This window comes from Lepisosteus oculatus, chromosome 4 (genome assembly GCF_040954835.1).
Source record: "Lepisosteus oculatus isolate fLepOcu1 chromosome 4, fLepOcu1.hap2, whole genome shotgun sequence".
Taxonomy (NCBI): domain Eukaryota; kingdom Metazoa; phylum Chordata; class Actinopteri; order Semionotiformes; family Lepisosteidae; genus Lepisosteus; species Lepisosteus oculatus.
Genome location: NC_090699.1, coordinates 14,874,619 through 14,901,565, shown reverse-complemented (window position 1 = coordinate 14,901,565; position 26,947 = coordinate 14,874,619). Strand labels below are relative to the sequence as shown.

At 48.9% G+C, this 26,947-nt stretch overlaps 1 protein-coding gene across 1 annotated transcript in view; it reads right to left on the bottom strand.

Moving 5' to 3' along the window:
- The window catches only part of LOC107077268 (mucin-3A-like), a gene marked incomplete at its 5' end in the record, with an annotated part of 29,461 nt that extends 3,288 nt beyond the window's left edge, over positions 1 to 26,173 (bottom strand). The window contains 19 exons of the mRNA XM_069188283.1: positions 92 to 246; positions 382 to 442; positions 668 to 807; positions 1,055 to 1,119; positions 1,509 to 1,630; positions 1,745 to 1,899; positions 2,012 to 2,095; positions 2,708 to 2,772; positions 3,162 to 3,283; positions 3,974 to 4,113; positions 4,361 to 4,425; positions 4,815 to 4,936; positions 5,627 to 5,766; positions 6,014 to 6,078; positions 6,468 to 6,589; positions 7,280 to 7,419; positions 7,667 to 7,731; positions 8,119 to 8,240; positions 25,234 to 26,173. Coding sequence (XP_069044384.1) covers positions 92 to 246; positions 382 to 442; positions 668 to 807; positions 1,055 to 1,119; positions 1,509 to 1,630; positions 1,745 to 1,899; positions 2,012 to 2,095; positions 2,708 to 2,772; positions 3,162 to 3,283; positions 3,974 to 4,113; positions 4,361 to 4,425; positions 4,815 to 4,936; positions 5,627 to 5,766; positions 6,014 to 6,078; positions 6,468 to 6,589; positions 7,280 to 7,419; positions 7,667 to 7,731; positions 8,119 to 8,240; positions 25,234 to 26,173 — 2,890 coding nt within the window. The remainder of the gene's footprint in view (positions 1 to 91; positions 247 to 381; positions 443 to 667; positions 808 to 1,054; positions 1,120 to 1,508; positions 1,631 to 1,744; positions 1,900 to 2,011; positions 2,096 to 2,707; positions 2,773 to 3,161; positions 3,284 to 3,973; positions 4,114 to 4,360; positions 4,426 to 4,814; positions 4,937 to 5,626; positions 5,767 to 6,013; positions 6,079 to 6,467; positions 6,590 to 7,279; positions 7,420 to 7,666; positions 7,732 to 8,118; positions 8,241 to 25,233) is intronic.
- Positions 26,174 to 26,947: the final 774 nt, after the last annotated feature.

Below are 26,947 nucleotides of genomic sequence, written 5' to 3'. Positions count from 1 at the left end.
TCAGCACACCAGGAAAGAGGAACCAATTGCATACAGGAGCTGTCAGAAACTGAGACTCCAGAAGACATTTCTTGCCTCCACAAGAACTTACTCTTATAATGGATTGTTGTGACGTTGACCGGATAGATTCCCAGGGATTTATAGGGAGCCAGGAAAGCAGTGAAGGCTCTGAGAATCTCAGCGTCATGGGGAACAGGGTTAATAGTGTTGAACTCCAGCGTGAGTACAGCAATGACTGAGCCCTCCCTGTGAAGAGAACACACATTCAGGTTGAGCACAGTGGACGTCCCAGCAGTGTGTGGTAAAGAGTGAGGCTAAAGAAGACAGAAAGCCATATTGCCGTTCTCACTGGAACTACAGGTATAAAACTGTGGGACTCACGCTGAAGCTGGAGCTGAGGTTGGAGCTGCAGTGGGGGGTGCCGTTGTCGTAGTTGGCCGACCTGCATTAGTTCAGAAACATGCATGTTAACACAAGATAACACATGTTTACATACATGTCCATCGTGGAGATGCACAAAATATGGATGTTTATACTGTTGAAAATGATCTTTCACTAAGTGAGTAGTCCATGGGGAAAACGAGAACATCGCTATCTTCATTGAGATGAAAACTGTGGATGATCAATAATGTTGCAGTGATTTAGAAGCCATGGTGCTGGATCTTACCATTGATGCTCAGTGAGGCTGTGATGCCCTTGGCAGGTCCTGTAATGTTCAGGATCTCCTTCAGTAAAGCACTGGGGTTCTTGATGTCATTGATAAGGAAGTTAAACAGCACTTCAGCCTGGATCTGGTTGCTCTCATTGCTATGGAAATGAACAAATAAGCAATATATGAACTGAGTGATCCAATGGACCCTTTTAAGTCGTCATATCTCACTCTCTTTGCTGAACATCGTGGATCAAATGGAATAATATCCCTATCACGGTCAGTCTGTACAATTTATATTGTAACCCTTACATTCATGTTCTCTGGTGTAGTCAGCAGATTATTATCAAGGTATACAAAATTCAGCAGCACAGAATTGCTTTCTGACTGCATTAAAGTCCTTACCTGAATTTAGCAGGAGGGAATTTGGTTTGACTTGCACCCAGGTGTTTGGAAAGGATGTCCTGGAACTAAAATTGAAAGAGAAAACATCATCAAGATTTCAAGTGCATCACAATATCAGCTGAATGTATGCAAAATTAAAATTAGCACTTGCTAATTACATCTGCTACTTCAATAGCTTTTCAGCTCTTAACTGCCCACATCTCTGTACAATATGGACGTGAAAATGCAGAAGAGATGAATCTCTTCTCAGACAGAACCTGATCTCTTTTACTCTCTCCTGTTTTGCTTCCTATCGTTTCAAGACGTATCTGAAGACAACATGTTTGGAAGAAGTGTATAGCTGCTCAGTTCTCTGACGCAAAGTCAAAGTGAGTGTTTGTCCAGTACAGATATCAAGGCAGAGCTCCCCGGTAGTGGCGTCCAGCTGTTGTGTTCTCTTTAGTAAGGGTCTCACCAGGTCGTTGATGATGTTCTGGATCTTGCTGTATGTTTCATTGGTCAGGTCGGCCCCTTTTGGGATGGTGAGATTGCTGATGAGGAAGTCAACAGTGACGGCAAAGGAGTTTCCCGTTGTGTCTGTAAACACACACAACCGATCGTCAGCACACCAGGAAAGAGGAACCAACTGCATACAGGAGCTGTCAGAAACTGAGACTACAGAAGACATTTCTTGCCTCCACAAGAACTTACTCTTATAATGGATTGTTGTGACGTTGACCGGATAGATTCCCAGGGATTTATAGGGAGCCAGGAAAGCAGTGAAGGCTCTGAGAATCTCAGCGTCATGGGGAACAGGGTTAATAGTGTTGAACTCCAGCGTGAGTACCGCAATGACTGAGCCCTCCCTGTGAAGAGAACACACATTCAGGTTGAGCACAGTGGACGTCCCAGCAGTGTGTGGTAAAGAGTGAGGCTGAAGAAGACAGAAAGCCATATTGCCGTTCTCACTGGAACTACAGGTATAAAACTGTGGGACTCACGCTGAAGCTGGAGCTGAGGTTGGAGCTGCAGTGGGGGGTGCCGTTGTCGTAGTTGGCCGACCTGCATTAGTTCAGAAACATGCATGTTAACACAAGATAACACATGTTTACATACATGTCCATCGTGGAGATGCACAAAATATGGATGTTTATACTGTTGAAAATGATCTTTCACTAAGTGAGTAGTCCATGGGGAAAACGAGAACATCGCTATCTTCCTTGAGATGAAAACTGTGGATGATCAATAATGCTGCAGTGATTTAGAAGTCATGGTGCTGGATCTTACCATTGATGCTCAGTGAGGCTGTGATGCCCTTGGCAGGTCCTGTAATGTTCAGGATCTCCTTCAGTAAAGCACTGGGGTTCTTGATGTCATTGATAAGGAAGTTAAACAGCACTTCAGCCTGGATCTGGTTGCTCTCATTGCTATGGAAATGAACAAATAAGCAATATATGAACTGAGTGATCCAATGGACCCTTTTAAGTCGTCATATCTCACTCTCTTTGCTGAACATCGTGGATCAAATGGAATAATATCCCTATCACGGTCAGTCTGTACAATTTATATTGTAACCCTTACATTCATGTTCTCTGGTGTAGTCAGCAGATTATTATCAAGGTATACAAAATTCAGCAGCACAGAATTGCTTTCTGACTGCACTAAAGTCCTTACCTGAATTTAGCAGGAGGGAATTTGGTTTGACTAGCACCCAGGTGTTTGGAAAGGATGTCCTGGAACTAAAATTGAAACAGAAAACATCATCAAGATTTCAAGTGCATCACAATATCAGCTGAATGTATGCTAAATTAAAATTAGCACTTGCTAATTACATCTGCTACTTCAATAGCTTTTCAGCTCTTAACTGCCCACATCTCTGTACAATATGGACGTGAAAATGCAGAAGAGATGAATCTCTTCTCAGACAGAACCTGATCTCTTTTACTCTCTCCTGTTTTGCTTCCTATCGTTTCAAGACGTATCTGAAGACAACATGTTTGGAAGAAGTGTATAGCTGCTCAGTTCTCTGACGCAAAGTCAAAGTGAGTGTTTGTCCAGTACAGATATCAAGGCAGAGCTCCCCGGTAGTGGCGTCCAGCTGTTGTGTTCTCTTTAGTAAGGGTCTCACCAGGTCGTTGATGATGTTCTGGATCTTGCTGTATGTTTCATTGGTCAGGTCGGCCCCTTTCGGGATGGTGAGATTGCTGATGAGGAAGTCAACAGTGACGGCAAAGGAGTTTCCCGTTGTGTCTGTAAACACACACAACCGATCGTCAGCACACCAGGAAAGAGGAACCAACTGCATACAGGAGCTGTCAGAAACTGAGACTACAGAAGACATTTCTTGCCTCCACAAGAACTTACTCTTATAATGGATTGTTGTGACGTTGACCGGATAGATTCCCAGGGATTTATAGGGAGCCAGGAAAGCAGTGAAGGCTCTGAGAATCTCAGCGTCATGGGGAACAGGGTTAATAGTGTTGAACTCCAGCGTGAGTACAGCAATGACTGAGCCCTCCCTGTGAAGAGAACACACATTCAGGTTGAGCACAGTGGACGTCCCAGCAGTGTGTGGTAAAGAGTGAGGCTGAAGAAGACAGAAAGCCATATTGCCGTTCTCACTGGAACTACAGGTATAAAACTGTGGGACTCACGCTGAAGCTGGAGCTGAGGTTGGAGCTGCAGTGGGGGGTGCCGTTGTCGTAGTTGGCCGACCTGCATTAGTTCAGAAACATGCATGTTAACACAAGATAACACATGTTTACATACATGTCCATCGTGGAGATGCACAAAATATGGATGTTTATACTGTTGAAAATGATCTTTCACTAAGTGAGTTGTCCATGGGGAAAACGAGAACATCGATATCTTCCTTGAGATGAAAACTGTGGATGATCAATAATGCTGCAGTGATTTAGAAGTCATGGTGCTGGATCTTACCATTGATGCTCAGTGAGGCTGTGATGCCCTTGGCAGGTCCTGTAATGTTCAGGATCTCCTTCAGTAAAGCACTGGGGTTCTTGATGTCATTGATAAGGAAGTTAAACAGCACTTCAGCCTGGATCTGGTTGCTCTCATTGCTATGGAAATGAACAAATAAGCAATATATGAACTGAGTGATCCAATGGACCCTTTTAAGTCGTCATATCTCACTCTCTTTGCTGAACATCGTGGATCAAATGGAATAATATCCCTATCACGGTCAGTCTGTACAATTTATATTGTAACCCTTACATTCATGTTCTCTGGTGTAGTCAGCAGATTATTATCAAGGTATACAAAATTCAGCAGCACAGAATTGCTTTCTGACTGCACTAAAGTCCTTACCTGAATTTAGCAGGAGGGAATTTGGTTTGACTAGCACCCAGGTGTTTGGAAAGGATGTCCTGGAACTAAAATTGAAAGAGAAAACATCATCAAGATTTCAAGTGCATCACAATATCAGCTGAATGTATGCAAAATTAAAATTAGCACTTGCTAATTACATCTGCTACTTCAATAGCTTTTCAGCTCTTAACTGCCCACATCTCTGTACAATATGGACGTGAAAATGCAGAAGAGATGAATCTCTTCTCAGACAGAACCTGATCTCTTTTACTCTCTCCTGTTTTGCTTCCTATCGTTTCAAGACGTATCTGAAGACAACATGTTTGGAAGAAGTGTATAGCTGCTCAGTTCTCTGACGCAAAGTCAAAGTGAGTGTTTGTCCAGTACAGATATCAAGGCAGAGCTCCCCGGTAGTGGCGTCCAGCTGTTGTGTTCTCTTTAGTAAGGGTCTCACCAGGTCGTTGATGATGTTCTGGATCTTGCTGTATGTTTCATTGGTCAGGTCGGCCCCTTTTGGGATGGTGAGATTGCTGATGAGGAAGTCAACAGTGACGGCAAAGGAGTTTCCCGTTGTGTCTGTAAACACACACAACCGATCGTCAGCACACCAGGAAAGAGGAACCAACTGCATACAGGAGCTGTCAGAAACTGAGACTACAGAAGACATTTCTTGCCTCCACAAGAACTTACTCTTATAATGGATTGTTGTGACGTTGACCGGATAGATTCCCAGGGATTTATAGGGAGCCAGGAAAGCAGTGAAGGCTCTGAGAATCTCAGCGTCATGGGGAACAGGGTTAATAGTGTTGAACTCCAGCGTGAGTACAGCAATGACTGAGCCCTCCCTGTGAAGAGAACACACATTCAGGTTGAGCACAGTGGACGTCCCAGCAGTGTGTGGTAAAGAGTGAGGATGAAGAAGACAGAAAGCCATATTGCCGTTCTCACTGGAACTACAGGTATAAAACTGTGGGACTCACGCTGAAGCTGGAGCTGAGGTTGGAGCTGCAGTGGGGGGTGCCGTTGTCGTAGTTGGCCCACCTGCATTAGTTCAGAAACATGCATGTTAACACAAGATAACACATGTTTACATACATGTCCATCGTGGAGATGCACAAAATATGGATGTTTATACTGTTGAAAATGATCTTTCACAAAGTGAGTAGTCCATGGGGAAAACGAGAACATAGCTATCTTCCTTGAGATGAAAACTGTGGATGATCAATAATGCTGCAGTGATTTAGAAGTCATGGTGCTGGATCTTACCATTGATGCTCAGTGAGGCTGTGATGCCCTTGGCAGGTCCTGTAATGTTCAGGATCTCCTTCAGTAAAGCACTGGGGTTCTTGATGTCATTGATAAGGAAGTTAAACAGCACTTCAGCCTGGATCTGGTTGCTCTCATTGCTATGGAAATGAACAAATAAGCAATATATGAACTGAGTGATCCAATGGACCCTTTTAAGTCGTCATATCTCACTCTCTTTGCTGAACATCGTGGATCAAATGGAATAATATCCCTATCACGGTCAGTCTGTACAATTTATATTGTAACCCTTACATTCATGTTCTCTGGTGTAGTCAGCAGATTATTATCAAGGTATACAAAATTCAGCAGCACAGAATTGCTTTCTGACTGCACTAAAGTCCTTACCTGAATTTAGCAGGAGGGAATTTGGTTTGACTAGCACCCAGGTGTTTGGAAAGGATGTCCTGGAACTAAAATTGAAAGAGAAAACATCATCAAGATTTCAAGTGCATCACAATATCAGCTGAATGTATGCAAAATTAAAATTAGCACTTGCTAATTACATCTGCTACTTCAATAGCTTTTCAGCTCTTAACTGCCCACATCTCTGTACAATATGGACGTGAAAATGCAGAAGAGATGAATCTCTTCTCAGACAGAACCTGATCTCTTTTACTCTCTCCTGTTTTGCTTCCTATCGTTTCAAGACGTATCTGAAGACAACATGTTTGGAAGAAGTGTATAGCTGCTCAGTTCTCTGACACAAAGTCAAAGTGAGTGTTTGTCCAGTACAGATATCAAGGCAGAGCTCCCCGGTAGTGGCGTCCAGCTGTTGTGTTCTCTTTAGTAAGGGTCTCACCAGGTCGTTGATGATGTTCTGGATCTTGCTGTATGTTTCATTGGTCAGGTCGGCCCCCTTCGGGATGGTGAGATTGCTGATGAGGAAGTCAACAGTGACGGCAAAGGAGTTTCCTGTTGTGTCTGTAAACACACACAACCGATCGTCAGCACACCAGGAAAGAGGAACCAACTGCATACAGGAGCTGTCAGAAACTGAGACTCCAGAAGACATTTCTTGCCTCCACAAGAACTTACTCTTAAAATGGATTGTTGTGACGTTGACCGGATAGATTCCCAGGGATTTATAGGGAGCCAGGAAAGCAGTGAAGGCTCTGAGAATCTCAGCGTCATGGGGAACAGGGTTAATAGTGTTGAACTCCAGCGTGAGTACAGCAATGACTGAGCCCTCCCTGTGAAGAGAACACACATTCAGGTTGAGCACAGTGGACGTCCCAGCAGTGTGTGGTAAAGAGTGAGGCTGAAGAAGACAGAAAGCCATATTGCCGTTCTCACTGGAACTACAGGTATAAAACTGTGGGACTCACGCTGAAGCTGGAGCTGAGGTTGGAGCTGCAGTGGGAGGTGCCGTTGTCGTAGTTGGCCGACCTGCATTAGTTCATAAACATGCATGTTAACACAAGATAACACATGTTTACATACATGTCCATTGCGGAGATGCACAAAATATGGATGTTTATACTGTTGAAAATGATCTTTCACTAAGTGAGTAGTCCATGGGGAAAACGAGAACATCGCTATCTTCCTTGAGATGAAAACTGTGGATGATCAATAACGCTGCAGTGATTTAGAAGTCATGGTGCTGGATCTTACCATTGATGCTCAGTGAGGCTGTGATGCCCTTGGCAGTTCCTGTAATGTTCAGGATCTCCTTCAGTAAAGCACTGGGGTTCTTGATGTCATTGATAAGGAAGTTAAACAGCACTTCAGCCTGGATCTGGTTGCTCTCATTGCTATGGATATGAACAAATAAGCAATATATGAACAGAGTGATCCAATGGACCCTTTTAAGTCGTCATATGTCAATCTCTTTGCTGAACATCGTGGCTCAAATGGAATAATATCCCTATCACGGTCATGCTGTACAATTTATAATGTAACCCTTACATTCATGTTCTCTGGTGTAGTCAGCAGATTATTATCAAGGTATACAAAATTCAGCAGCACAGAATTGCTTTCTGACTGCACTAAAGTCCTTACCTGAATTTAGCAGGAGGAAATTTGGTTTGATTTGCACCCAGGTGTTTGGAAAGGATGTCCTGGAACTAAAATTGAAAGAGAAAACATCATCAAGATTTCAAATGCATCACAATATCAGCTGAATGTATGCAAAATTAAAATTAGCACTTGCTAATTACGTCTGCTCCTTCAATAGCTTTTCATCTCTTAACTGCCCACATCTCTGTACAATATGGAGGTGAAAATGCAGAAGAGATGAATCTCTTCTCAGACAGAACCTGATCTCTTTTACTCTCTTCTGTTTTGCTTCCTATCGTTTCAAGACGTATCTGAAGGCAACGTTTGAAGGAAGTGTGTAGTTGCTCAGTTCTCTGATGCAAAGTCAAAGTGAGTGTTTGTCCAGTACAGATGTCAATGCAGAGCTCCCCGGTAGTGGCGTCCAGCTGTTGTGTTCTCTTTAGTAAGGGTCTCACCAGGTCGTTGATGATGTTCTGGATCTTGCTGTACGTTTCATTGGTCAGGTCAGCCCCTTTCGGGATGGTGAGATTGCTGATGAGGAAGTCAACAGTGATGGCAAAGGAGTTTCCTGTTGTGTCTGTAAACACACATAACCACTTGTCAGCACACCAGGAAAGAGGAACCAACTGCATACAGGAGCTGTCAGAAACTGAGACTCCAGAAGACATTTCTTTCCTCCACAAGAACTTACTCTTATAATGGATTGTTGTGACGTTGACCGGATACATTCCCAGGGATTTATAGGGAGCCAGGAAAGCAGTGAAGGCTCTGAGAATATCAGCGTCATGGGGTACAGGGTTTATAGTGTTGAACTCCAGCGTGAGTACAGCAATGACTGAGCTCTCCCTGTGAAGAGATTAAAGATTTAACTCTGATTCAGTAAAATTTCCAGCAATGCTCTTATATAAGAACTGCACATGCCTTTAGGCGATATCTGTTTTCTATACATTTACATTCTCTGTCATTTTCTTTATATCTTTTGTCTTTAATTATTTTCATGTGGTGTTTCAATATTTTATGTTGTTGTTATTTAATCATTGGCAGGTTGTGCCTGCTTCGTACTGGAGTGATTTTATCCTTCATGATGTTTGATAGAATATTTTCCTGGCAGAGATTCCCTCATGACGATATTTATTTACAATATTCTGCAATATCATTATTTATTATATCACATTATTTATATATTATACTGTACACAATGAAAATTTAAATCAAATAAAAAAGCTCGTATAAGTGTGATTTTGTTGTTTATGTGGATTTATTAGCTTCCAACATTAAAGAGGAAATCAGGAAAACAAGTGTCTTAGCATGAAATAAATATGGAAAGATACATCACTACATCAGCCTCATATCACATATACAGTATATGGTTACTTACATTTCCGTAGACATTGCAGACACTGTTGTAATGGTATCTCTGGCAACAGTGGTCCAGTTACTGGCAGCAGAAGTTGAGTTGACTCCTGCTGTATTAGTGACTGGAGCAGCAGCAGGAGATGTAGGAATAACTGCAGGAGCTGAAGGACTGGCGCTGGAGAGATGAGCCACGGAACTGGTTGAGGTCAGTGATGCTGTCGTCACTGTGGTTGGTACAGACTCAGGGACTGTACTGGGTGGTGCAGTAGGTCTCTCAGTGGGTGAAGGAATATTAGTGACTGGAGCAGCAGCAGGAGATGTAGGAATAACTGAAGGAGCTGAAGGACTGGCGCTGGAGAGATGAGCCACGGAACTGGTTGAGGTCAGTGATGCCCTCGTCACTGTGGTTGGTACAGACTCAGGGACTGTACTGGGCGGTGCAGTAGGTCTCTCAGTGGGCGAAGGAATATTAGTGACTGGAGCAGCAGCAGGAGATGTAGGAATAACTGAAGGAGCTGAAGGACTGGCGCTGGAGAGATGAGCCACGGAACTGGTTGAGGTCAGTGATGCCCTCGTCACTGTGGTTGGTACAGACTCAGGGACTGTACTGGGCGGTGCAGTAGGTCTCTCAGTGGGCGAAGGAATATTAGTGACTGGAGCAGCAGCAGGAGATGTAGGAATAACTGAAGGAGCTGAAGGACTGGCGCTGGAGAGATGAGCCACGGAACTGGTTGAGGTCAGTGATGCCCTTGTCACTATGGTTGGTACAGACTCAGGGACTGTACTGGGCGGTGCAGTAGGTCTCTCAGTGGGCGAAGGAATATTAGTGACTGGAGCAGCAGCAGGAGATGTAGGAATAACTGAAGGAGCTGAAGGACTGGCGCTGGAGAGATGAGCCACGGAACTGGTTGAGGTCAGTGATGCCCTTGTCACTGTGGTTGGTACAGACTCAGGGACTGTACTGGGCGGTGCAGTAGGTCTCTCAGTGGGCGAAGGAATATTAGTGACTGGAGCAGCAGCAGGAGATGTAGGAATAACTGAAGGAGCTGAAGGACTGGCACTAGAAAGATGAGGTGTAGAACTGGTAGTAAAGGCCATTGTTGTAGTTGTTGGGGCTGTTGTTGTGCTTGGTGGAGTAGTGGTGGTAGTTGGGGTAGGTGTTCTTGTAGTTTCAGGAGTTGTTGTGGTGCTGGGGGTAGTTGTTGTGGTAGTTGGGGCCGGTGTTGTTGTAGTTTCAGTAGTTGTTGTGGTGGTGGGGGCAGTTGTTTTGGTAGTAGGAGCAGGTGTTGTAGTTGTTGGGGCTGTTGTTGTGCTTGGTGGAGTAGTGGTGGTAGTTGGGGCAGGTGTTGTTGTAGTTTCAGAAGTTGTTGTGGTGGTGGGGGTAGTTGTTGTGATAGTAGGGGCAGGTGTTGTAGTTGTTGGGGCTGTTGTTGTGCTTGGTGGAGTAGTGGTGGAAGTTGGGGCAGGTGTTGTTGTAGTTTCAGAAGTTGTTGTGGTGGTGGGGGTAGTTGTTGTGATAGTAGGGGCAGGTGTTGTAGTTGTTGGGGCTGTTGTTGTGCTTGGTGGAGTAGTGGTGGTAGTTGGGGCAGGTGTTGTAGTAGTTTCAAGTGTTGTTGTGGTGGGGGCAGTTGTTGTGGTAGTAGGGGCAGGTGTTGATGTAGTTTCAGGAGTTGTTGTGGTGGTGGGGGCAGTTGTTGTGGTTGTAGGGGCAGGTGTTGTAGTTGTTGGGGCTGTTGTTGTGCTTGGTGGAGTAGTGGTGGAAGTTGGGGCAGGTGTTGTTGTAGTTTCAGAAGTTGTTGTGGTGGTGGGGGTAGTTGTTGTGATAGTAGGGGCAGGTGTTGTAGTTGTTGGGGCTGTTGTTGTGCTTGGTGGAGTAGTGGTGGTAGTTGGGGCAGGTGTTGTAGTAGTTTCAAGTGTTGTTGTGGTGGGGGCAGTTGTTGTGGTAGTAGGGGCAGGTGTTGATGTAGTTTCAGGAGTTGTTGTGGTGGTGGGGGCAGTTGTTGTGGTTGTAGGGGCAGGTGTTGTAGTTGTTGGGGCTGTTGTTGTGCTTGGTGGAGTAGTGGTGGTAGTTGGGGCAGGTGTTGTAGTAGTTTCAGGAGTTGTTGTGGTGGGGGCAGTTGTTGTGGTAGTAGGGGCAGGTGTTGATGTAGTTTCAGAAGTTGTTGTGGTGGTGGGGGCAATTGTTGTGCTTGTAGGGGCAGGTGTTGTAGTTGTTGGGGCTGTTGTTGTGCTTGGTGGAGTAATGGTGGTAGTTGGGGCAGGTGTAGTGGTTTCAGGAGTTGTTGTGGTGGTGGGGGCAGTTGTTGTGGTAGTAGGGGCAGGTGTTGTAGTTGTTGGGGCTGTTGTTGTGCTTGGTGGAGTAGTTGTGGTAGTTGGGGCAGGTATAGTAGTTTCAGGAGTTGTTGTGGTGGTGGGGGCAGTGGTTGTGGTAGTAGGGGCAGGTGTTGTAGTTGTTGGGGCTGTAGTTGTGCTTGGTGGAGTAGTTGTGGTAGTTGGGGCAGGTGTAGTAGTTTCAGGAGTTGTTGTGGTGGTGGGGGCAGTTGTTGTGGTAGTAGGGGCAGGTGTTGTAGTTGTTGGGGCTGTAGTTGTGCTTGGTGGAGTAGTTGTCGTAGTTGGGGAAGGTGTTGTAGTTTCAGGAGTTGTTGTTGTGGTGGGGGTACTTGTTGTAGTTGTTGGGGCTGTTGTTGTGCTTGGTGGAGTAGTTGTGGTAGTTGGGGAAGGTGTAGTTGTTTCAGGAGTTGTTGTGGTGGTGGGGGCAGTTGTTGTGGTAGTAGAGGCAGGTGTTGTAGTTGTTGGGGCTGTAGTTGTGCTTGGTGGAGTAGTTGTGGAAGTTGGGGCAGGTGTAATAGTTTCAGGAGTTGTTGTGGTGGTGGGGGCAGTTGTTGTGGTAGTAGGGGCAGGTGTTGTAGTTGTTGGGGCTGTTGTTGTGCTTGGTGGAGTAGTTGTGGTAGTTGGGGCAGGTGTAGTAGTTTCAGGAGTTGTTGTAGTGGTGGGGGCAGTTGTTGTGGTAGTAGCAGCAGGTGTTGTAGTTGTTGGGGCTGTTGTTGTGCTTGGTGGAGTAGTTGTGGTAGTTGGGGCAGGTGTTGTAGTTTCAGGAGTTGTTGTTGTGGTGGGGGTACTTGTTGTAGTTGTTGGGGCTGTTGTTGTGCTTGGTGGAGTAGTTGTGGTAGTTGGGGAAGGTGTAGTAGTTTCAGGAGTTGTTGTGGTGGTGGGGGCAGTTGTTGTGGTAGTAGAGGCAGGTGTTGTAGTTGTTGGGGCTGTAGTTGTGCTTGGTGGAGTAGTTGTGGTAGTTGGGGCAGGTGTAGTAGTTTCAGGAGTTGTTGTGGTGGTGGGGGCAGTTGTTGTGGTAGTAGGGGCAGGTGTTGTAGTTGTTGGGGCTGTAGTTGTGCTTGGTGGAGTAGTTGTGGTAGTTGGGGCAGGTGTAGTAGTTTCAGGAGTTGTTGTGGTGGTGGGGGCAGTTGTTGTGGTAGTAGGGGCAGGCGTTGTAGTTGTTGGGGCTGTAGTTGTGCTTGGTGGAGTAGTTGTGGTAGTTGGGGCAGGTGTAGTAGTTTCAGGACTTGTTGTGGTGGTGGGGGCAGTTGTTGTGGTAGTAGGGGCAGGTGTTGTGATTGTTGGTGCTGTTGTTGTGCTTGGTGGAGTAGTTGTGGTAGTTGGGGCAAGCGTTGTAGTAGTTTCAGGAGTTGTTGTGGTGGGGGCAGTTGTTGTGGTAGTAGGGCCAGGTGTTGTTGTAGTTTCAGGAGTTGTTGTGGTGGTGGGGGCAGTTGTTGTGGTAGTTGGGGCAGGCGTTGTAGTAGTTTCAGGAGTTGTTGTGGTGGGGACGGTTGTTGTGGTAGTAGGGGCAGGTGTTGTAGTTGTTGGGGCTGTTTTTGTGCTTGGTGGAGTAGTGGTGGTAGATAGGGCGGGTGTTGTAGTAGTTTCAGGAGTTGTGGTGGTGGGGGCAGTTGTTGTGGTAGTAGGGGCAGGTGTTGTAGGTGTTGGGGCTGTTGTGCTTGGTGGAGTAGTAGTGGTGGCAGATCGGGCTTGCATAGCAGTTTCAGGAGGTTTTGTGGTGGTGGGGGCAGTTGTTGTGGTAGTAGGGGCAGGTGTTGTAGTTGTTGGGGCTGTTTTTGTGCTTGGTGGAGTAGTGGTGGTAGATAGGGCGGGTGTTGTAGTAGTTTCAGGAGTTGTGGTGGTGGGGGCAGTTGTTGTGGTAGTAGGGGCAGGTGTTGTAGGTGTTGGGGCTGTTGTGCTTGGTGGAGTAGTAGTGGTGGCAGATCGGGCTTGCATAGCAGTTTCAGGAGGTTTTGTGGTGGTGGGGGCAGTTGTTGTGGTAGTAGGGGCAGGTGTTGTAGTTGTTGGGGCTGTTGTTGTGCTTGGTGCAGTAGTTGTGGTAGTTGGGGCAGGTGTAGTAGTTTCAGGAGTTGTTGTGGTGGTGGGGGCAGTTGCTGTGGTAGTAGGGGCAGGTGTTGTGGTTGTTGGGGCTGTTGTTGTGCTTGATGGAGTAGTGGTGGTAGTTGGGGCAGGCGTTGTAGTAGTTTCAGGAGTTGTTGTTGTGGGGGCAGTTGTTGTGGTAGTAGGGCCAGGTGTTGTAGTTGTTGGGGCTGTTGTTGTGCTTGGTGGAGTAGTGGTGGTAGTTGGGGCAGGTGTTGTAGTAGTTTCAGGAGATGTTGTGGTGGTGGGGGCAGTTGTTCTGGTAGTAGGGGCAGGTGTTGTAGTTGTTGGGGCTGTAGTTGTGCTTGGTGGAGTAGTTGTGGCAGTTGGGGCAGGTGTAGTAGTTTCAGGAGTTGTTGTGGTGGTGGGGGCAGTTGTCGTGGTAGTAGGGACAGGTGCTGTAGTTGTTGGGGCTGTAGTTGTACTTGGTGGAGTAGTTGTGGTAGTTGGGGCATATGTAGTAGTTTCAGGAGTTGTTGTGGTGGTGGGGGCAGTTGTTGTGGTAGTAGGGGCAGGTGTTGTAGTTGTTGGGGCTGTTGTTGTGCTCGGTGAAGTAGTTGTGGTAGTTGGAGCAGGTGTAGTAGTTTCAGGAGTTGTTGTGGTGGTGGGGGCAGTTGTTGTGGTAGTAGGGGCAGGTGTTGTGGTTGTTGGGGCTGTTGTTGTGCTTGGTGGAGTAGTGGTGGTATTTAGGGCAGGTGTAGTAGTTTCAGGAGTTGTTGTGGTGGTGGGGACACTTGTTGTGGTAGTAGCAGCAGGTGTTATAGTTGTTGGGGCTGTTGTTGTGCTTGGTGGAGTAGTGGTGGTAGTTGGGGCAGGTGTTGTAGTAGTTTCGGGAGTTGTTGTGGTGGGGGCAGTTGTTGTTGTTGTTGGGGCTGTAGTTGTGCTTGGTGGAGTAGTTGTGGTAGTTGGGGCAGGTGTAGTAGTTTCAGGAGTTGTTGTGGTGGTTGGGGCAGTTGCTGTGGTAGCAGGGGCAGGTGTTGTAGTTGTTGAGGCTGTAGTTGTGCTTGGTGGAATAGTTGTAGTAGTTGGGGCAGGTGTAGTAGTTTCAGGAGTTGTTGTGGTGGTAGGGGCAGTTGTTGTGGTAGTAGGGGCAGGTGTTGTAGTTGTTGGGGCTGTAGTTGAGCTTGGTGGAGTAGTTGTGGTAGTTGGGGCAGGTGTAGTAGTTTCAGGAGTTGTTGTGGTGGTGGGGGCATTTGTTGTGGTAGTAGGGGCAGGTGTTGTAGTTGTTGGGACTGTTGTTGTGCTTGGTGGAGTAGTTGTGGTAGTTGGGGCAGGTGTAGTAGTTTCAGGAGTTGTTGTTGTGGTGGGGGTAGTTGTTGTAGTTGTTGGGGCAGCTGTTGTAGTTGATGGGGCTGTAGTTGTGCTTGTTGGAGAAGTTGTGGTAGTTGGGGCAGGTGTAGTAGTTTCAGGAGTTGTTGTGGTGGTGGGGGCAGTTGTTGTGGTAGTAAGGGCAGGTGTTGTGATTGTTGGTGCTGTTGTTGTGCTTGGTGGAGTAGTGGTGGTAGTTGGGGCAGGCGTTGTAGTAGTTTCAGGAGTTGTTGTGTTGGGGGCAGTTGTTGTGGTAGTAGGGCCAGGTGTTGTAGTTGTTGGGGCTGTTGTTGTGCTTGGTGGAGTAGTGGTGGTAGTTGGGGCAGGTGTTGTTGTAGTTTCAGGAGTTGTTGTGGTGGTGGGGGCAGTTGTTGTGGTAGTTGGGGCAGGCGTTGTAGTAGTTTCAGGAGTTGTTGTGGTGGGGACAGTTGTTGTGGTAGTAGGGGCAGGTGTTGTAGTTGTTGGGGCTGTAGTTGTGCTTGGTGGAGTAGTGGTGGTAGTTGGGGCAGGTGTAGTAGTTTCAGGAGTTGTTGTGGTGGTGGGGGCAGTTGTTGTGGTAGTAGAGGCAGGTGTTGTAGTTGTTGGGGCTGTAGTTGTGCTTGGTGGAGTAGTTGTGGTAGTTGGGGCAGGTGTAGTAGGTTCAGGAGTTGTTGTGGTGGTGGGGGCAGTTGTTGTGGTAGTAGGGGCAGGTGTTGTAGTTGTTGGGGCTGTAGTTGTGCTTGGTGGAGTAGTTGTGGAAGTTGGGGCAGGTGTAATAGTTTCAGGAGTTGTTGTGGTGGTGGGGGCAGTTGTTGTGGTAGTAGGGGCAGGTGTTGTAGTTGTTGGGGCTGTTGTTGTGCTTGGTGCAGTAGTTGTGGTAGTTGGGGCAGGTGTAGTAGTTTCAGGAGTTGTTGTGGTGGTGGGGGCAGTTGCTGTGGTAGTAGGGGCAGGTGTTGTGGTTGTTGGGGCTGTTGTTGTGCTTGATGGAGTAGTGGTGGTAGTTGGGGCAGGCGTTGTAGTAGTTTCAGGAGTTGTTGTTGTGGGGGCAGTTGTTGTGGTAGTAGGGCCAGGTGTTGTAGTTGTTGGGGCTGTTGTTGTGCTTGGTGGAGTAGTTGTGGTAGTTGGAGCAGGTGTAATAGTTTCAGGAGTTGTTGTGGTGGTGGGGGCAGTTGTCGTGGTAGTAGGGACAGGTGCTGTAGTTGTTGGGGCTGTAGTTGTACTTGGTGGAGTAGTTGTGGTAGTTGGGGCATATGTAGTAGTTTCAGGAGTTGTTGTGGTGGTGGGGGCAGTTGTTGTGGTAGTAGGGGCAGGTGTTGTAGTTGTTGGGGCTGTTGTTGTGCTTGGTGAAGTAGTTGTGGTAGTTGGAGCAGGTGTAGTAGTTTCAGGAGTTGTTGTGGTGGTGGGGGCAGTTGTTGTGGTAGTAGGGGCAGGTGTTGTGGTTGTTGGGGCTGTTGTTGTGCTTGGTGGAGTAGTGGTGGTATTTAGGGCAGGTGTAGTAGTTTCAGGAGTTGTTGTGGTGGTGGGGGCACTTGTTGTGGTAGTAGCAGCAGGTGTTATAGTTGTTGGGGCTGTTGTTGTGCTTGGTGGAGTAGTGGTGGTAGTTGGGGCAGGTGTTGTAGTAGTTTCGGGAGTTGTTGTGGTGGGGGCAGTTGTTGTTGTTGTTGGGGCTGTAGTTGTGCTTGGTGGAGTAGTTGTGGTAGTTGGGGCAGGTGTAGTAGTTTCAGGAGTTGTTGTGGTGGTTGGGGCAGTTGCTGTGGTAGCAGGGGCAGGTGTTGTAGTTGTTGAGGCTGTAGTTGTGCTTGGTGGAATAGTTGTAGTAGTTGGGGCAGGTGTAGTAGTTTCAGGAGTTGTTGTGGTGGTAGGGGCAGTTGTTGTGGTAGTAGGGGCAGGTGTTGTAGTTGTTGGGGCTGTAGTTGAGCTTGGTGGAGTAGTTGTGGTAGTTGGGGCAGGTGTAGTAGTTTCAGGAGTTGTTGTGGTGGTGGGGGCATTTGTTGTGGTAGTAGGGGCAGGTGTTGTAGTTGTTGGGACTGTTGTTGTGCTTGGTGGAGTAGTTGTGGTAGTTGGGGCAGGTGTAGTAGTTTCAGGAGTTGTTGTTGTGGTGGGGGTAGTTGTTGTAGTTGTTGGGGCAGCTGTTGTAGTTGATGGGGCTGTAGTTGTGCTTGTTGGAGAAGTTGTGGTAGTTGGGGCAGGTGTAGTAGTTTCAGGAGTTGTTGTGGTGGTGGGGGCAGTTGTTGTGGTAGTAAGGGCAGGTGTTGTGATTGTTGGTGCTGTTGTTGTGCTTGGTGGAGTAGTGGTGGTAGTTGGGGCAGGCGTTGTAGTAGTTTCAGGAGTTGTTGTGTTGGGGGCAGTTGTTGTGGTAGTAGGGCCAGGTGTTGTAGTTGTTGGGGCTGTTGTTGTGCTTGGTGGAGTAGTGGTGGTAGTTGGGGCAGGTGTTGTTGTAGTTTCAGGAGTTGTTGTGGTGGTGGGGGCAGTTGTTGTGGTAGTTGGGGCAGGCGTTGTAGTAGTTTCAGGAGTTGTTGTGGTGGGGACAGTTGTTGTGGTAGTAGGGGCAGGTGTTGTAGTTGTTGGGGCTGTAGTTGTGCTTGGTGGAGTAGTGGTGGTAGTTGGGGCAGGTGTAGTAGTTTCAGGAGTTGTTGTGGTGGTGGGGGCAGTTGTTGTGGTAGTAGAGGCAGGTGTTGTAGTTGTTGGGGCTGTAGTTGTGCTTGGTGGAGTAGTTGTGGTAGTTGGGGCAGGTGTAGTAGGTTCAGGAGTTGTTGTGGTGGTGGGGGCAGTTGTTGTGGTAGTAGGGGCAGGTGTTGTAGTTGTTGGGGCTGTTGTTGTGCTTGGTGGAGTAGTTGTGGTAGTTGGGGCAGGTGTAGTAGTTTCAGGAGTTGTTGTTGTGGTGGGGGTAGTTGTTGTAGTTATTGTGGGAGCTGTTGTAGTTGATGGGGCTGTAGTTGTGCTTGTTGGAGTAGTTGTGGTAGTTGGGGCAGGTGTAGTAGTTTCAGGACTTGTTGTGGTGGTGGGGGCAGTTGTTGTGTTAGTAGGGGTAGGTGTTGTGATTGTTGGTGCTGTTGTTGTGCTTGGTGGAGTAGTGGTGGTAGTTGGGGCAGGCGTTGTAGTAGTTTCAGGAGTTGTTGTGGTGGGGGCATTTGTTGTGGTAGTAGGGGCAGGTGTTGTAGTTGTTGGGGCTGTAGTTGTGCTTGGTGGAGTAGTTGTGGTAGTTGGGGCAGGTGTAGTAGTTTCAGGAGTTGTTGTGGTGGTGGGGGCAGTTGTTGTGGTAGTAGGGGCAGGTGTTGTAGTTGTTGGGGCTGTAGTTGTGCTTGGTGGAGTAGTTGTGGTAGTTGGGGCAGGTGTAGTAGTTTCAGGAGTTGTTGTGGTGGTGGGGGCAGTTGTTGTGGTAGTAGGGCCAGGTGTTGTAGTTGTTGGGGCTGTTGTTGTGCTTGGTGGAGTAGTGGTGGTAGTTGGGGCAGGTGTTGTTGTAGTTTCAGGAGTTGTTGTGGTGGTGGGGGCAGTTGTTGTGGTAGTTGGGGCAGGCGTTGTAGTAGTTTCAGGAGTTGTTGTGGTGGGGACAGTTGTTGTGATAGTAGGGGCAGGTGTTGTAGTTTTTGGGGCTGTTGTTGTTCTTGGTGGAGTAGTTGTGGTAGTTTGGGCAGGTGTAGTAGTTTCAGGAGTTGTTGTGGTGGTGGGGGCAGTTGTTGTGGTACTAGGGGCAGGTGTTGTAGTTGATGGGGCTGTAGTTGTGCTTGTTGGAGTAGTTGTGGTAGTTGGGGCAGGTGTAGTAGATTCAGGACTTGTTGTGGTGGTGGGGGCAGTTGCTGTGGTAGTAGGGGCAGGTGTTGTGGTTGTTGGGGCTGTAGTTGTGCTTGGTGGAGTAGTTGTGGTAGTTGGGGCAGGTGTAGTAGTTTCAGGAGTTGTTGTGGTGGTGGGTGCAGTTGTTGTGGTAGTAGGGGCAGGTGTTGTGGTTGTTGGGGCTGTTGTTGTGCTTGATGGAGTAGTGGTGGTAGTTGGGGCAGGCATTGTAGTAGTTTCAGGAGTTGTTGTTGCGGGGGCAGTTGTTGTGGTAGTAAGTCCAGGTGTTGTAGTTGTTGGGGCTGTTGTTGTGCTTGGTGGAGTAGTGGTGGTAGTTGGGGCAGGTGTTGTAGTAGTTTCAGGAGTTGTTGTGGTGGTGGGGGCAGTTGTTGTGGTAGTAGGGGCAGGTGTTGTAGTTGTTGGGGCTGTAGTTGTGCTTGGTGGAGTAGTTGTAGTAGTTGGGGCAGGTGTTGTAGTTTCAGGAGTTGTTGTGGTGGTGGGGGCAGTTGTTGTGGTAGTAGGGCCAGGTGTTGTAGTTGTTGGGGCTGTTGTTGTGCTTGGTGGAGTAGTGGTGGTAGTTGGGGCAGGTGTTGTAGTAGTTTCGGGAGTTGTGGTGTTGGGGGCAGTTGTTGTGGTAGTAGGGCCAGGTGTTGTAGTTGTTGGGGCTGTTGTTGTGCTTGGTGGAGTAGTTGTGGCAGTTGGGGGAGGTGTAGTAGTTTCAGAAGTTGTTGTGGTGGTGGGGGCAGTTGTTGTGGTAGTAGCGGCAGGAGTTGTAGTTGTTGGGCCTGTTGTTGTGCTTGGTGGAATAGTGGTGGTAGTTGGGGCAGGTGTAGTAGTTTCAGGAGTTGTTGTGGTGGTGGGGGCAGTTGTTGTGGTAGTAGGGGCAGCTGTTGTAGTAGTTTCAGGAGTTGTTGTGGTGGTGGGGGCAGTTGTTGTGGTAGTAGCAGCAGGTGTTGTAGTTGTTGGGGCTGTTGTTGTGCTTGGTGGAGTAGTGGTGGTAGTTGGGGCAGGTGTAGTAGTTTCAGGAGTTGTTGTGGTGGTGGGGGCAGTTGTTGTGGTAGTAGGGGCAGGTGTTGTGGTTGTTGGGGCTGTTGTTGTGCTTGGTGGAGTAGTGGTGGTAGTTAGGGCAGGTGTAGTAGTTTCAGGAGTTGTTGTGGTGGGGGCAGTTGTTGTGGTAGTAGGGCCAGGTGTTGTAGTTGTTGGGGCTGTTGTTGTGCTTGCTGGAGTAGTGGTGGTAGTTGGGGCAGGTGTTGTTGTAGTTTCAGGAGTTGTTGTGGTGGTGGGGGCAGTTGTTGTGGTAGTTGGGGCAGGCGTTGTAGTAGTTTCAGGAGTTGTTGTGGTGGGGACAGTTGTTGTGGTAGTAGGGGCAGGTGTTGTAGGTGTTGGGGCTGTTGTGCTTGGTGGAGTAGTGGTGGTGGTTGGGGCAGGTGTAGTAGTTTCAGGAGTTGTTGTTGTGGTGGGGGCAGTTGTTGTAGTTGTTGGGGCTGTAGTTGTGCTTGGTGGAGTAGTTGTGGTAGTTGGGGCAGGTGTAGTAGTTTCAGGAGTTGTTGTGGTGGTGGGGGCAGTTGTTGTGGTAGTAGGGGCAGGTGTTGTAGTTGTTGGGGCTGTTGTTGTGCTTGCTGGAGTAGTGGTGGTAGTTGGGGCAGGTGTTGTTGTAGTTTCAGGAGTTGTTGTGGTGGTGGGGGCAGTTGTTGTGGTAGTTGGGGCAGGCGTTGTAGTAGTTTCAGGAGTCGTTGTGGTGGGGACAGTTGTTGTGGTAGTAGGGGCAGGTGTTGTAGGTGTTGGGGCTGTTGTGCTTGGTGGAGTAGTGGTGGTGGTTGGGGCAGGTGTAGTAGTTTCAGGAGTTGTTGTTGTGGTGGGGGCAGTTGTTGTAGTTGTTGGGGCTGTAGTTGTGCTTGGTGGAGTAGTTGTGGTAGTTGGGGCAGGTGTAGTAGTTTCAGGAGTTGTTGTGGTGGTGGGGGCAGTTGTTGTGGTAGTAGGGGCAGCTGTTGTAGTAGTTTCAGGAGTTGTTGTGGTGGTGGGGGCAGTTGTTGTGGTAGTAGCAGCAGGTGTTGTAGTTGTTGGGGCTGTTGTTGTGCTTGGTGGAGTAGTGGTGGTAGTTGGGGCAGGTGTAGTAGTTTCAGGAGTTGTTGTGGTGGTGGGGGCAGTTGTTGTGGTAGTAGGGGCAGGTGTTGTGGTTGTTGGGGCTGTTGTTGTGCTTGGTGGAGTAGTGGTGGTAGTTAGGGCAGGTGTAGTAGTTTCAGGAGTTGTTGTGGTGGGGGCAGTTGTTGTGGTAGTAGGGCCAGGTGTTGTAGTTGTTGGGGCTGTTGTTGTGCTTGCTGGAGTAGTGGTGGTAGTTGGGGCAGGTGTTGTTGTAGTTTCAGGAGTTGTTGTGGTGGTGGGGGCAGTTGTTGTGGTAGTTGGGGCAGGCGTTGTAGTAGTTTCAGGAGTTGTTGTGGTGGGGACAGTTGTTGTGGTAGTAGGGGCAGGTGTTGTAGGTGTTGGGGCTGTTGTGCTTGGTGGAGTAGTGGTGGTGGTTGGGGCAGGTGTAGTAGTTTCAGGAGTTGTTGTTGTGGTGGGGGCAGTTGTTGTAGTTGTTGGGGCTGTAGTTGTGCTTGGTGGAGTAGTTGTGGTAGTTGGGGCAGGTGTAGTAGTTTCAGGAGTTGTTGTGGTGGTGGGGGCAGTTGTTGTGGTAGTAGGGGCAGGTGTTGTAGTTGTTGGGGCTGTTGTTGTGCTTGCTGGAGTAGTGGTGGTAGTTGGGGCAGGTGTTGTTGTAGTTTCAGGAGTTGTTGTGGTGGTGGGGGCAGTTGTTGTGGTAGTTGGGGCAGGCGTTGTAGTAGTTTCAGGAGTCGTTGTGGTGGGGACAGTTGTTGTGGTAGTAGGGGCAGGTGTTGTAGGTGTTGGGGCTGTTGTGCTTGGTGGAGTAGTGGTGGTGGTTGGGGCAGGTGTAGTAGTTTCAGGAGTTGTTGTTGTGGTGGGGGCAGTTGTTGTAGTTGTTGGGGCTGTAGTTGTGCTTGGTGGAGTAGTTGTGGTAGTTGGGGCAGGTGTAGTAGTTTCAGGAGTTGTTGTGGTGGTGGGGGCAGTTGTTGTGGTAGTAGGGGCAGCTGTTGTAGTAGTTTCAGGAGTTGTTGTGGTGGTGGGGGCAGTTGTTGTGGTAGTAGCAGCAGGTGTTGTAGTTGTTGGGGCTGTTGTTGTGCTTGGTGGAGTAGTGGTGGTAGTTGGGGCAGGTGTAGTAGTTTCAGGAGTTGTTGTGGTGGTGGGGGCAGTTGTTGTGGTAGTAGGGGCAGGTGTTGTGGTTGTTGGGGCTGTTGTTGTGCTTGGTGGAGTAGTGGTGGTAGTTAGGGCAGGTGTAGTAGTTTCAGGATTTGTTGTTGTGGTGGGGGCAGTTGTTGTAGTTGTTGGGGCTGTAGTTGTGCTTGGTGGAGTAGTTGTGGTAGTTGGGGCAGGTGTAGTAGTTTCAGGAGTTGTTGTGGTGGTGGGGGCAGTTGTTGTGGTAGTAGGGGCAGGTGTTGTAGTTGTTGAGGCTGTAGTTGTGCTTGGTGGAGTAGTTGTGGTAGTTGGGGCAGGCGTAGTAGTTTCAGGAGTTGTTGTGGTGGTGGGGGCAGTTGTTGTGGTAGTAGGGGCAGGTGTTGTAGTTGTTGGGGCTGTAGTTGTGCTTGGTGGAGTAGTTGTGGTAGTTGGGGCAGGTGTAGTAGTTTCAGGAGTTGTTGTGGTGGTGGGGGCAGTTGTTGTGGTAGTAGGAGCAGGTGTTGTAGTTGTTGGGGCTGTAGTTGTGCTTGGTGGAGTAGTTGTGGTAGTTGGGGCAGGTGTAGTAGTTCCAGGACTTGTTGTGGTGGTGGGGGCAGTTGTTGTGATTGTTGTTGCTGTTGTTGTGCTTGGTGGAGTAGTGGTGGTAGTTTGGGCAGGTGTTGTTGTAGTTTCAGGAGTTGTTGTGGTGGTGGGGGCAGTTGTTGTGGTAGTTGGGGCAGGTGTAGTAGTTTCAGGAGTTGTTGTGGTGGTGGGGGCAGTTGTTGTGGTAGTAGGGGCAGGTGTTGTAGTTGTTGGGGCTGTAGTTGTGCTTGGTGGAGTAGTTGTGGTAGTTGGGGCAGGTGTAGTAGTTTCAGGAGTTGTTGTGGTGGTGGGGGCATTTGTTCTGGTAGTAGGGGCAGGTGTTGTAGTTGATGGGGCTGTAGTTGTGCTTGTTGGAGTAGTTGTGGTAGTTGGGGCAGGTGTAGTAGTTTCAGGACTTGTTGTGGTGGTGGGGGCAGTTGTTGTGGTAGTAGGGGCAGGTGTTGTGATTGTTGGTGCTGTTGTTGTGCTCGGTGGAGTAGTGGTGGTAGTTTGGGCAGGTGTTGTAGTAGTTTCAGGAGTTGTTGTGGTGGTGGGGGCAGTTGTTGTGGTAGTAGGGGCAGGTGTTGTAGTTGTTGGGGCTGTTGTTGTTCTTGGTGGAGTAGTGGTGGTAGATAGGGCGGGTGTTGTAGTAGTTTCAGGAGTTGTTGTGGTGGGGGCAGTTGTTGTCGTAGTAGGGGCAGTTGTTGTAGGTGTTGGGGCTGTTGTGCTTGGTGGAATAGTAGTGGTGGCAGATCGGGCTTGCATAGCAGTTTCAGGAGGTTTTGTGGTTGTTGGGGCAGTTGTTGTGGTAGTAGGGGCAGGTGTTGTAGTTGTTGGGGCTGTAGTTGTGCTTGGTGGAGTAGTTGTGGTAGTTGGGGCAGGTGTAGTAGTTTCAGGAGTTGTTGTGGTGGTGGGGGCAGTTGTTGTGGTAGTAGGGGCAGGTGTTGTGGTTGTTGGTGCTGTTGTTGTGCTTGGTGGAGTAGTGGTGGTAGTTAGGGCAGGTGTAGTAGTTTCAGGAGTTGTTGTGGTGGTGGGGGCAGTTGTTGTGGTAGTAGGGGCAGCTGTTGTAGTAGTTTCAGGAGTTGTTGTGGTGGTGGGGGCAGTTGTTGTGGTAGTAGGGGCAGGTGTTGTGGTTGTTGGGGCTGTAGTTGTGCTTGGTGGAGTAGTTGTGGTAGTTGGGGCAGGTGTAGTAGTTTCAGGAGTTGTTGTGGTGGTGGGGGCAGTTGTTGTGGTAGTAGGGGCAGGTGTTGTAGTTGTTGGGGCTGTAGTTGTGCTTGGTGGAGTAGTTGTGGTAGTTGGGGCAGGTGTAGTAGTTTCAGGAGTTGTTGTGGTGGTGGGGGCAGTTGTTGTGGTAGTAGGGGCAGGTGTTGTAGTTGTTGGGGCTGTAGTTGTGCTTGGTGGAGTAGTTGTGGTAGTTGGGGCAGGTGTAGTAGTTTCAGGAGTTGTTGTGGTGGTGGGGGCAGTTGTTGTGGTAGTAGGAGCAGGTGTTGTAGTTGTTGGGGCTGTAGTTGTGCTTGGTGGAGTAGTTGTGGTAGTTGGGGCAGGTGTAGTAGTTTCAGGAGTTGTTGTGGTGGTGGGGGCAGTTGTTGTGGTAGTAGGGGCAGGTGTTGTAGTTGTTGGGGCTGTAGTTGTGCTTGTTGGAGTAGTTGTGGTAGTTGGGGCAGGTGTAGTAGTTTCTGGAGTTGTTGTTGTGGTGGGAGCAGTTGCTGTAGTTGTTGGGGCTGTAGTTGTGCTTGGTGGAGTAGTTGTGGTAGTTGGGGCAGGTGTAGTAGTTTCAGGAGTTGTTGTGGTGGTGGGGGCAGTTGTTGTGGTAGTAAGGGCAGGTGTTGTAGTTGTTGGGGCTGTAGTTGTGCTTGGTGGAGTAGTTGTGGTAGTTGGGGCAGGTGTAGTAGTTTCAGGAGTTGTTGTGGTGGTGGGGGCAGTTGTTGTGGTAGTAAGGGCAGGTGTTGTAGTTGTTGGGGCTGTAGTTGTGCTTGGTGGAGTAGTTGTGGTAGTTGGGGCAGGTGTAGTAGTTTCAGGAGTTGTTGTGGTGGTTGGGGCAGTTGTTGTGGTAGTAGCAGCAGGTGTTGTAGTTGTTGGGGCTGTTGTTGTGCTTTGTGGAGTAGTGGTGGTAGTTGGGGCAGGTGTAGTAGTTTCAGGAGTTGTTGTGGTGGTGGGGGCAGTTGTTGTGGTAGTAGGGGCAGGTGTTGTAGTTGTTGGGGCTGTTGTTGTGCTTGGTGGAGTAGTGGTGGTAGTTAGGGCAGGTGTAGTAGTTTCAGGAGCTGTTGTGTTGGTGGGGGCAGTTGTTGTGGTAGTAGGGGCAGGTGTTGTAGTTGTTGGGGCTGTAGTTGTGCTTGGTGGAGTAGTTGTGGTAGTTGGGGCAGGTGTAGTAGTTTCAGGAGTTGTTGTGGTGGTGGGGGCAGTTGTTGTGGTAGTAGGGGCAGGTGTTGTGGTTGTTGGGGCTGTTGTTGTGCTTGGTGGAGTAGTGGTGGTAGTTAGGGCAGGTGTAGTAGTTTCAGGAGTTGTTGTGGTGGTGGGGGCAGTTGTTGTGGTAGTAGGGGCAGGTGTTGTGGTTGTTGGGGCTGTTGTTGTGCTTGGTGGAGTAGTAGTGGTAGATAGGGCGGGTGTTATAGTAGTTTCAGGAGTTGTGGTGGTGGGGGCAGTTGTTGTGGTAGTAGGGGCAGGTGTTGTAGGTGTTGGGGCTGTTGTGCTTGGTGGAGTAGTGGTGGTAGTTGGGGCAGGTGTAGTAGTTTCAGGAGTTGTTGTTGTGGTGGGGGCAGTTGTTGTAGTTGTTGGGGCTGTAGTTGTGCTTGGTGGAGTAGTTGTGGTAGTTGGGGCAGGTGTAGTAGTTTCAGGAGTTGTTGTGGTGGTGGGGGCAGTTGTTGTGGTAGTAGGGGCAGGTGTTGTAGTTGTTGGGGCTGTAGTTGTGCTTGGTGGAGTAGTTGTGGTAGTTGGGGCAGGTGTAGTAGTTTCAGGAGTTGTTGTGGTGGTGGGGGCAGTTGTTGTGGTAGTAGGGGCAGGTGATGTAGTTGTTGGGGCTGTAGATGTGCTTGGTGGAGTAGTTGTGGTAGTTGGGGCAGGTGTTGTAGTTGTTGGGGCTGTAGTTGTGCTTTGTGGAGTAGTTGTGGTAGTTGGGGCAGGTGTAGTAGTTTTAGGAGTTGTTGTGGTGGGGGCAGTTGTTGTGGTAGTAGGGCCAGGTGTTGTTGTTGTTGGGGCTGTTGTTGTGCTTGTTGGAGTAGTGGTGGAAGTTGGGGCAGGTGTTGTTGTAGTTTCAGGAGTTGTTGTGGTGGTGGGGGCAGTTGTTGTGGTAGTTGGGGCAGGCGTTGTAGTAGTTTCAGGAGTTGTGGTGGTGGGGGCAGTTGTTGTGGTAGTAGGGGCAGGTGTTGTAGGTGTTGGGGCTGTTGTGCTTGGTGGAGTAGTGGTGGTAGTTGGGGCAGGTGTAGTAGTTTCAGGAGTTGTTGTTGTGGTGGGGGCAGTTGTTGTAGTTGTTGAGGCTGTAGTTGTGCTTGGTGGAGTAGTTGTGGTAGTTGGGGCAGGTGTAGTAGTTTCAGGAGTTGTTGTGGTGGTGGGGGCAGTTGTTGTGGTAGTAGGGGCAGGTGTTGTAGTTGTTGGGGCTGTAGTTGTGCTTGGTGGAGTAGTTGTGGTAGTTGGGGCAGGTGTAGTAGTTTCAGGAGTTATTGTGGTGGTGGGGGCAGTTGTTGTGGTAGTTGGGGCAGCTGTTGTGGTTGTTGGGGCTGTTGTTGTGCTTGATGGAGTAGTGGTGGTAGTTGGGGCAGGCGTTGTAGAAGTTTCAGGAGTTGTTGTTGCGGGGGCATTTGTTGTGGTAGTAGGGCCAGGTGTTGTAGTTGTTGGGGCTGTAGTTGTGCTTGGTGGAGTAGTTGTGGTAGTTGGGGCAGGTGTAGTAGTTTCAGGAGTTGTTGTGGTGGTGGGGGCAGTTGTTGTGGTAGTAGGGGCAGGTGTTGTAGTTGTTGGGGCTGTAGTTGTGCTTGGTGGAGTAGTTGTGGTAGTTCGGGCAGGTGTAGTAGTTTCAGGAGTTGTTGTGGTGGTGGGGGCAGTTGTTGTGGTAGTAGCAGCAGGTGTTGTAGTTGTTGGGGCTGTTGTTGTGCTTGGTGGAGTAGTGGTGGTAGTTGGGGCAGGTGTAGTAGTTTCAGGAGTTGTTGTGGTGGTGGGGGCAGTTGTTGTGGTAGTAGGGGCAGGAGTTGTAGTTGTTGGGGCTGAAGTTGTGCTTGGTGGAGTAGTTGTGGTAGTTGGGGCAGGTGTAGTAGTTTCAGGAGTTGTTGTGGTGGTGGGGGCAGTTGTTGTGGTAGTAGGGGCAGGTGTTGTGGTTGTTGGGGCTGTTGTTGTGCTTGGTGGAGTAGTGGTGGTAGTTAGGGCAGGTGTAGTAGTTTCAGGAGTTGTTGTGGTGGTGGGGGCAGTTGTTGTGGTAGTAGGGGCAGCTGTTGTAGTAGTTTCAGGAGTTGTTGTGGTGGTGGGGCCAGTTGTTGTGGTAGTAGGGGCAGGTGTTGTAGTTGTTGGGGCTGTTGTTGTGCTTGCTGGAGTAGTGGTGGTAGTTGGGGCAGGTGTTGTAGTAGTTTCAGGAGTTGTTGTGGTGGGGGCAGTTGTTGTGGTAGTAGGGCCAGGTGTTGTAGTTGTTGGGGCTGTTGTTGTGCTTGCTGGAGTAGTGGTGGTAGTTGGGGCAGGTGTTGTTGTAGT